The sequence below is a fragment of the Ambystoma mexicanum genome, chromosome 2p (genome assembly GCF_040938575.1).
Source record: "Ambystoma mexicanum isolate Mex_15411 chromosome 2p, UKY_AmexF1_1, whole genome shotgun sequence".
Classification (NCBI taxonomy): Eukaryota; Metazoa; Chordata; class Amphibia; order Caudata; family Ambystomatidae; genus Ambystoma; species Ambystoma mexicanum.
In genome coordinates this window covers 1,390,258,629-1,390,268,877 of record NC_090923.1, presented here as the reverse complement: position 1 = coordinate 1,390,268,877, position 10,249 = coordinate 1,390,258,629, and the positions used below count along the sequence as shown (strand labels likewise).

Genomic DNA, 10,249 nt, shown 5'->3' with positions numbered 1-10,249 from the left:
ACACATTTCTTTACAGTTGATAACTCTAGATCTGGCTTATTTCTCGGTCTACAGGCTCAGACTTTCTAGCAATACATTAATCAGTGTTACCATACCACTTAGCAATTGTGGTTTTTAGTGCTCTAACAGCAAATTAATTTTTTAAAGTACTTCAATCAGGATGCCTTCACAGACTTTTTTTTTTAAACAGGACAGTCGTTCGATTTGCAGAAGTTTGTTCAGGTAGCGGTACATGTTGTGAAACACCAGCAATATCATCCCCTGTGAAGACATCACGAAGCAGACACAGACAAGTTCAAGTTTGCTCTACAAACTTTTATTAACAAAATAATGCAGGATGGCAGGAGGCCTAACTTGCCCTATGCCAATGCGGGATTTCCCTACCTAAAGAAAACAAAGGACAGTCTGTGTCAGGAAGTCCAAAGAAACTGTGTCCAAAACCTATACTTGCCCTCACGTCTAACTGTATACAATGTGTGGGGATGGCTGCAATCAAAATAAGTAGTATTCAAATAAGAGTTTTGAGCTTCTTCCAACTCCTGGCTTGTAATCAGCTTTCCGTTTCCCAAGTTCAAGATAGTTCCTAATGAACATAAGTTCCCTTCCCCAAGAGTTCAAATCATTTAGATTTCCCCCAAAAAATCCCTTCAGAGACGTCCCAGCTCTTCTGATACGGTTACCTTTCAACACCACAAGTCCTTAGGACACTTCCCAGCTTTTATGGTATGCTATGGTTGACCAATTCACCTATGTAATTCAGTTCCTTAACTTCAAATCATATAAGAGTCTTTTGCAATTAAAACACAAACTTCTTTGTGGGTGCTTTAATTGGCTTTTCCATATAGGGGGCATTCGGTCTAAGCGCAGTTGTCGGACCACACCGTCCATCCATTACATGTCACGCACCTGATACACGTTACTTGCTGCTTTTCAATCAACAAGTGGCTACTGCTTCAGCTGGACAGTGGTACGTGATTCATTCACATATATCACACCCTCTTGACATTGTATAGTGGCTTGGTTTGCCACCATGCACTTGTTGCACTTTCTTATATTCTCCTGGCACTTGCCAATGCTTGTTTTCTTATCTAATACAGTTCGTTGAATCAGGAAGTTTCACAGAGTTAAGCTTGTCATGACTTCCCACATACGCTGAATTTCAAGGGTTTTGTTGCGATAAATCGTCTCAACTTCAAAGGTTTTTCAGTGAATATATAAGAATTAGCCCGTGGTCTCCGTGCCAGACTGCCTTAATGTGACCGTGTTCTTTATATACATGTAACATGAAGGCATACCAATTTTTCTTTTATTCTTTATGCGAAATTAAGGATTACAATATATGCGCTTTTAGGTTTATTACTGTTTACATGTGGAAAAAGTAAAACAATAAGCCAGATAAGCTCTGCTAAATGGTTATAAAAGAGATTTCTTGTTAGAAACATTTTGCAATTCAGCACACGGGCAGAGATACTGGGTGCTTATGAATATTAACAAAGATCTCATGACAAAGAACTTGAGATACTTGAAAATCAAGATCTATTTAAATAATAGAAAGCAAAGACCACAGTATTCAGTATCAACCAACGATTGGTTTTATGCCACTTGACAACTTTTTTGTAAATTATAGCAACGACAATGGAAAAAATAGTCAAGAACAGTTCGCTGAAAAGAATCTTCCCTGCAAGTTACAACTTAGAATAATTTGGTGGCAGGCAGCACTGGTGCAGGTAGGTTCATTGAAAAAGCAGATTAGGGAAAAGGGATGCAGTTGTGTTATCAGCTTTTTGGGAGAAAACAAAGAGTAAATGCATTTGCATTTTAGCTGAAGGATTTACTTTGAGCCAATCAGGAACAGGGAGAATAAAAGCTGGGAAGTCAAACAGTGAGAGGGCTCACTAACCAATCACAGTAGACAGATTGAAGGCCAGTCTATAAGAAGGAAAAAGCACTGTCTGATCAATTGGGAAACAAAATGAACAAAGCAAGTAACTGGGGTGAACTCTTACTCCAGAGGAGGAGCTCCCAATTAAAAAAAAAACGTTATTCATCCAGTCCACTACATCATCATATTAAATTGAAGTGAAGGTGTAAATCAAGTTTGTGCGTTACTAGCAGCCAGCACTAGTTTCCTCCAATGTTAAATCTTGCACCGTCACAACTTTCATTGTGGGAAGTCAACAATGGTGATGGCATTTTTAATGCTCAGCACATCCCATAAAGGAATGAACAGGTTACATGTAATCACTACCAGAAACCCTTCCAGAAGTGAAGAAAACACAAGTGGGGTAACACTACTTCACAGGCGCATATACCAGTCAGACCATATCACGCACTGGCAGTTCATATTTACATCAATCTATATATACACACTATAGTGAAATTATTTTTTTGTAATTTTAAAACCGAAGGCATTTGATGTGTTCACACACTGCATACATTCCTTGTCTAATTAAAGTTAATTTTGCAGTATCTGCTTCACAGATGATATAAATCAAAGCATACGAGCAGGGCCTTGTGCAGGACTGATCATTACAAGTAATCCATAACCTGGGGGCAAATTGGATTATAAGAGTTGGATTTGTTTTCAAATAGATGAATTTATCCTGAGAGCAAGCCCCAACGGGTACTGCTGTTAAAAGCAATTTGACCGTTGAGTGGATAACTGGAAATCCATTTGGTCAGAGGAGTACTGCTAGGAGTGTGAGAGATTGGAATTTTCCTAAGTATGAACAAAGCCTATAATTAATAAATATTCGAATTGACAGAGAATCACTGTGTGATGGACATATCAATGCCATAAGCTGGTGGACACCCCCTAAGCATACAGAGAACATTGCCCTGCCCACAGAGGTTTCAATCCCTGGATTTCTGTTGTCTAAGCCGCTGTACACCAGGCTTCCACTGCAATGCCTACACTCCTGTGTAAGCCTGTAAGCCGCTTGCCTGCGTAGGCACAGGTCTCAGCTTTTACTTGAAGCCAGGCATACATGGATGTGTGGTAGAGCAGAGAGTAAAATTACCTTGCTACTTTACACAGAAACGTCTTAGCCACCTGAGAAGCTGAGGCACAAGGATAGACAGTGTGAGAAACCTAGAGGATTTAAGCGCCAGCATGCTCAATCCTTCACCTTCCACCTGCCTCAAAAGACCAAGGTTTTGTTTGTTTATTTTATTTCCATAGCGCACCTAACCCTGAGGTAACTGGGTGCATGTGGAGATTCAGCCCATAGCTTGCATTATTCGACAGCTAGCCTGCGTTACTTCTTTACATACAATTCTGTGCTGTCCATCGCTTCCACACAGCAAGTTAGCAACACAATTATACTGAAAAGAAATATGGATTGCATTTCCTCAAAGAAAATGAGGTGTAATTAGCTCTAGGTGGTATAGCTTTCTAAAGTAGCCTGGTTCCTCTTAGAAAAAACCCTTTACGTAAAATAAGACATCTAGGAATTTAATAGTAATTTATATTTAGAAATTGCCACAAATCACACAAGGGGTTATTCAAAGTCAATACTTAAGGACTATACAACAAAAAAAAACAACCAACCAACACTCACATTTCTCAATCCGATAAACAATCAAGAAAGTTACTCCTCCAGCAGAGCACAGGGTGCAAAATGTAATATGTGGTTTGGGGAGCCGAGGAAGGCACAGAGCAAGATCTGCGGTAACATTCTAAAACATACAAGTAATTAATGGGGATTGATTGGGGAGTGATGAATCCAAGAGAAACTCTATTAACAAAAAAATGGACGATGCAAAGGAGCAATACGAGCGGGAAAGCTGAAGCTCATTTGGGGTCCGTCGTGATGAGGATGCAGGAAATTGAGTGGGCTGGGTAGAACTTATGGCTTTACTGTCTGTTAATGTGTTGTGTTTCAAGGAGAAGATGTTTTGCTTGAATAGGAGGATACTGCTAAGTAATCAAATTGGAAACAAGACAACATAAGGAATGTTTATTGAAAAATCTGGGAAACATTAAGCACATGTGGTGGTAGCGCTATGCATCGTCCAGGGAGGCTGTCGCCTTCGTGATATCAAGTGCTACAAGGGTAGCTCCAGCACCCAGAGCTTCCATGTTAGGGTTCTTCTTTGAATCGGATACCAAATTAATACCGTGTTTAATAGCATCAATACACATTTATAACGCAGAGACTTCAAAATATTGAATAAAGGTTCAAATAAACCAGCTAAAATGCAGATCTAACATAGCAGAATAATCCCTCCTCACGGCCACGTGTCCTTGGACAGTCTCCAGCATCAGGGCGGTGTCCGCCAGCACACCATACTGCTATTCATGATGACACTATCACTAAGTGCCCGCTCAATCCACGACAGTGAAGCACTCGGGTAGGTCCCCCAAGTTATTCCCAGAGTCTAGATCATCCACTGGTCCTGATCTTGCTCGGCTCCTTCCATATCGACCTGTAAAGAACGAGATACAGACATGTTAGGTCTCTGCATGAGGTAAGGTCCCAAATAGGGAACAGGCTGTGGATCTCCTGCCCCCTTCTGCTCGGAACGCTAGCAACAGACAGACTTATTTCTTTAAAACGTACTAGATAGCAATAACTGATGAAAACTGAGCTGGGTCTCTAGGAACAGCAACAGGTCAGGAAATGGGCTTGGTTGCCGTTTTTGCCATCATCCATGAATCGTAGCACATTAGGAGCATATTTTGGTTGGCACCATACATTCGCTCTGCTAAGGGGCATCATGCGGCTTGTACACTGTAGTTGCTGGGTATTTTCTGAAATCCAACTATTTTGGGATTTCTAGGTGTTCAAAGCTACTCAAAGTGGTCCGAGCTTTGGCACAGTGGGCCCACATGGAAGACTTGAATTAATCAGAAATAAAGGGGAATCGCCCACCTGAGACGACCTGAATACATGTAACTCTGCTGAGCTATTCATAGGCCCCAGAGAACGGACCAGCATCATTTATATCTAGAATTTGGATAACCTTTTCCCAAATAAGCACTGATGGAAGAACTTCTCTCAGTGAGCCCCATGTCCATGCTCTACACAACTTACAGCTTTTTGGCAGATTAATGGCATGATACGCAAAGTAGGAACTTCGAGATGGTTGACACACATACAACCCAAACATACTAGACTCCACAATGTTGAAAATCTGTCATGGCTTGGGATTAAAAGAGAAACAGGTTTTGGAGGCACTAAATGTGGAGACACAGTAACTTACGGCTCTGAAAGGTCAGTGAAGAACCTCACTCAATGAATGCAACTGTCAGCATATAACCTGCAAGTCACAGCAATGAAGAGAGCAGACGCCCTCAAAATTTTGTGGAAAATAAATTAAGCACCACTGATGTAGGCAATATCAAAGCATGCCATCAGAGTGCTACGAAGCTGTAAAACGACGACAGCAAGTAGTCATTTGGGACACTAGCTGGTTTGATCAAAGCGAGTCAATTCGTCCAAACCTAAACAAGGACATGTTGCCATCACACGCCTGCGGAGAAAACAGACATTAAGAATTGCCACAAGCTCAGAATATCAGATCAAAGGTCGGGTGTTTCTTTTAAGAAATATGACTTTACATTAGCAGGCATACATCTTCAACAGACATCTTAATAAGGAATATGTACATGGTGTGGCAGAGATATGAAAGTATGAACCCACTTTCTATGCTGCTAAATGTTAAAGTCAGAGAAACTCAGATTTGAGAAAAATTGTTAGGACTGATTTCACACAAAGAATAGCGAAGTCCGAAAGAGGGACGTTTGAGACTTCTCTCTCTCCCGTACAAATCTGGTGTCTGTGTGGGGCTGCAGAGACGCTGATTTTAGCTTTGTATAATTAAAATTGACATCTGAACTGGTAATTACAACAGATGTTAATTTGAAGCGCCTCTTTTTTTAATGTTTCAATCAAAACTCTTAAGGGTGAAAGTTAGACCTGTTGTGTTTTAAGCCAGTAGGCTTCACACAGTTCTATGCAACAAGTCCCTTTATCCACCAAGCTATCTTACCGTTTTGCTTCAACAACAATTGTGGGGAATGCTTGGTTCACATTAGAGGCACTTGTATTACTCTAAGGTACAGCTGCATGTAAAGTTCATAGTTTCATGCTCAGCCCTCCATCCATTCTTTCCTTGCACTGAAAGTCACACTACGCGGAGCTCTCAATGAAGATTTAGATGAACAGCGCGGTCTCACCTCTTGTGTGTGCAGCAAACACTATGCAAGCTCGAAAGATCAGAGCGTAGCGCAAAGCTGCAACATCATACAGCTACCTCGTTAATTTCCCCATCATCCGGAGACTCGTTGTAGTCGTTCATCTCGTCTATGTCCTGCATGTCCTCGTCATCCTCTGAGTCTTCCTCACTATCTTCATCATCCTCGTCATCCTCCTCTTCATCCTCGTCATAATGCTGCCGAAATTAAGAAAAGTCAGAGAACGGGATGGCATCACCAAAGAAGAGGTTTGAAACGTTTCTAAGCATTATAGCGTGGCTACATATTTATTGGTATCAGATTTAAATTCACTGCAGATAAAACCACAAAATGACCTTCATGGTGATTGAGTTACTCTTAGTCCGTGGCTCTGCCACCTTCCCAACTTGTTGGGAAAGGCTAGCAGACCGGGCCGAAAAGTGTTCAAATGATGCAGCATAAAATTGAAAAAGAAATACATAATACAGAACCCTGGTTTTTGAAAATTGCACTTTGCACCCTATGTTCCCTTATATTAACATGCCCTGTCCACCATTTTCCATGTAACGAGGTCATGGATGAACACAAATATCACTAGCATATTCTATTGGAAATGGCTGGGGTGGGTGTTGGGAAGAAGGAACAGCTACAAACTAAGAGAACCTCAATCATCATGAAGGTCATTTGTTGCCATTCTTGCCCATTAGGCTCTATCTCCTTACCAACTTCTTGGAACAGATCACACAGCAAAACCTTGTTTGTTTATTTGTAATGCGTGCCAGACCCAAGGGTAACCGGGCGCAGTGAAGAGAATATGCAAAGCTTACAATGTTACATAGAATTACAGTGTTACAAAGAATTACAATGCTACATAGAATTAAAATGTTACATAATTTACAGTGATAAGAGAAGGTATGTACAGACTTAGCACGGATCATATCTGATCAAAAGGTTGAGGCGTTGCTATAAGGCGAGGCGGTCAGTTATATACAATGTTACTATAATTATTTACAATTGTGATACATCTCTAATAATACATATATACATTCAGATAAAGTAGCATAACACAAGTGTCTAGCAGTACCTTACATATTTTTGTCATTGAGGTGTTTGATGAGATTCATTCTAAAGTGTGAGAAAGGTTGGTCTATTCTCAAGTTGTGTGGCAGGGCATTCCACCATTTAGCGGCTAGCACGGGGAAACTGGTACCGCCAATTTTAGCAAGTTTAAATCTAGGAATTACCAAGCAGTTGGAGTTGGGAGTTCTTGTAGGCCTACTGGAGATTTTTATTTTTATTTTGTCCATCAGGTAGCTAGGAGCATCATTGTTGAGGGCTTTGTGCGTCAAGGAGAAAATTTTTAGATGGATTTTATTGTTGGTGGAAAGCCATTTGTATTGGTGTCTGATAGAGGAGATATGTTCCCTTTTATTTATGCCTAGAGCAGCTCCGAGGGCATTATTTTGTAAGATTTGTAGCCTTTTGGTGATAGTTTTGATAGCACCACTGTAAAAGGCATTGCAATAATCAAGTCGGGATAATATTAAGGCTCTCGCTAGGATCATGCGACTATCGTTAGATAAAAAAGGTTTACCTGCTCTTATTATTTACAGGTATAAACTGTAGTGGAAGCTAATGAGTTAACTTGTTTGGTGAAAGACATGGTGGAATCGAGATAGAAACCTAGTGTTTTTACTTCTCTCGAAACCTTAATGCTATTGCCATCTATGTTAAACATGGAGTAGTCCTTGCCTAACTTGTTGATATTGGCCTGCATGCCCAGGATAATCAGCTCGGTCTTATCATTCAGGCAGAGGCCATGTGATGCCATCTATGCCTGAATAATGAGGTACACCCTATTCACCAACTCCCTGTCCTTGCTGTGATCCCCAGAAAGCGGGCAGAGAATCTGTGTATCATCTGCATAATTAGTGTAGGTGATACCTACAAGGTCCAGATCATCGAAGAGGAGTTTAGTGAATATGTTGTATAGGGTCGGTGAGACACAAGAGCCTTGAGGGACTCTGCACGTGATTGGTGAAGGGTCGGCTGCTGCCTAAGGGGAGAAGACTCATTTTTCTCCCGCTCAAAAAGGATTCAATCCATTTAGTGGCATGGGTGGAGAAGTGTGCAGCAGTGTCCAAGTGTTTGCAAAGGACCTTGTGGTCCACCTGATCGAAAGCAGCTGAGAGATCAAGTAGAAGGAGGAGTGCTGTCTTACCTCGATCTCTCAAGTTCATCTATTTGGGTCTTTAAATCAATGAGGGCAGTTTCAGTTCCATGGAGTGGAAGAAAACCAGATTGTCTAGCTCCCAATAGATTGTGTAGTTCAAGGTGTCTTTGAATTTGTGTATAGGCAACCTTGTCTAGTATCTTCAGTAAGAAAGGTACCGTAGTAATGGGCTGATAGTTGGTGGGGATGAGGGGGTCTAGAGTCTGCTTCTTGAGAAGCGGGAGCACCCATGATTGTTTTAGGTTAGCCGGGATTTTGCCTGTGGCGAAGGAGGCGTTTATCAGTTTGGAAATGAATGGTGAGGAATCTCTGGCAGCGTCTTATTAGTTGTGCTGGGCAGATGTCACCTTTGCAATTCGAAGGTTTGAGGGAAAGGATGGTTTTCTCTACCTCTAAAGTGGTAGTTTTAGTGAAGGAGAATTTGTTAGTTGGGTCGTTGGTGGTGTTATTGAGTGGCGGCTTATTTGGGAGGTTTAAGGATTCTTTTTTAGTTGGATTTTATTTTGCAGCGTGGTAATTTTATTTGCTAGGGCAGTTTGGATATCTGTAAACCAGGTCTGGTCCTTAATACAGGTATCTGGTGTGGCAATGGGAGACTCAAGTTCTTTCAGGATGGAGAAGAGTTCCTTCATAATTGAGTTAGAGTTGGCAATGCAAACATTTATGCTTTGCTAGGCAGATGAACAAGTTACTTTCTTACCTGGTAACGTTCTTTCGATGGGATGGTCCGACGACGTATTCCATATCTATGATATGTAATCACCACAGCTGTGCTGCTTCGGAAACTTTTCGGCGTCTGCGTCCTGCGTCGATGACGTCGATGCGCCGTCGTCGAGGACCTCCTCCGACGTCATCCGATGTGATAAGTAGGACGCACGACGCCCATAGCCTCAGTTGTAGTTTTTTCCCCCAGAACGTGTGACATAAGTCAACTGCCAGTCAGACACAAAGCCTTGCGGAACGTAAGCTGCAATCGCAAAAGAAATTCTGCAGCGGGGAAGGCAGGGCGGGAGCGATATGTAATACGTCGTCGGACCATCCCATCGAAAGAACGTTACCAGGTAAGAAAGTAACTTGTTCTTCGAGGGGATTGGGTCCTCCGACGTATTCCATATCTATGACAGACTCCCAAAGCAGTACCAAAGCAAGGAGGAGGGAAAGAATTTAGACTCAAAATTTAGAATAGCCAATCAAATAGCAGAGCAAAGGACCGCCTTGCCAAAGGCCAGATCCTGTGCTCGGATGGAATCGAGGGAATAGTGACGTACAAATGTATGTACTGAAGCCCAGGTGGCTGCATCACAGATGTTGCGAATAGGAACACCCCTCAGCAGGGCAGTAGACGCAGCCATACCCCTGGTAGAATGGGCCCGCAAGCCAGCCGGTGGATCCTTACCCGCCAAGCGGTAGCACTCCGAGATGGCCAAAATAATCCAGCGAGACAAAGTCTGTTTCGTCACAGCTTGCCCCAAATGCTTTCCAGCGTAACCAATAAAGAGTTGATCATCCACTCTGACCCGGGACATGCGTGAAACATAAAAGCTTAAAGCTCTCCTAGGATCAAGCCTATGGAGCCTCTCCTCTTCCTTACCAGGATGCGGAGGAGGATAGAATGCCGGAAGAACAACCTTCTGGGCCAAATGAAATTCCGTCACTACCTTCGGAAGAAAAGAAGGACGAACTCTAAGGACAACCCTGTCCTTGTGAAATACAGTGAAGGGAGGCTTAACTGAAAGTGCCTGTAACTCACTCACTCTGCGAGCAGAAGTAACCGCAACTAAAAACATGGTTTTCAGAGTTAACAGCCTCAAAGGGCAAGAATGTAAAGGCTCAAACGG

At 42.1% G+C, this 10,249-nt stretch overlaps 1 protein-coding gene across 7 annotated transcripts in view; it reads right to left on the bottom strand.

Annotated features, from left to right (window-relative positions):
• Nucleotides 1-3,944: 3,944 nt before the first annotated feature.
• ANAPC15 (anaphase promoting complex subunit 15) overlaps nt 3,945-10,249 on the bottom strand; it is a 108,104-nt gene continuing 101,799 nt past the window's right edge. For 4 of the 7 annotated variants that reach the window (XM_069645819.1, XM_069645818.1, XM_069645815.1 and 1 more), the window contains exons 4-5: nt 6,259-6,396; nt 3,945-4,428 (exon numbers count right to left, since the gene is read on the bottom strand). In XM_069645819.1, coding sequence (XP_069501920.1) covers nt 4,381-4,428; nt 6,259-6,396 — 186 coding nt within the window. In that variant the 3' untranslated portion in view covers nt 3,945-4,380. Of the gene's footprint in view, nt 4,429-6,181; nt 6,397-10,249 lie in introns of all 7 variants that reach the window. The other 3 variants (XR_011302236.1, XR_011302234.1, XR_011302235.1) reach the window with 1 other exon arrangement.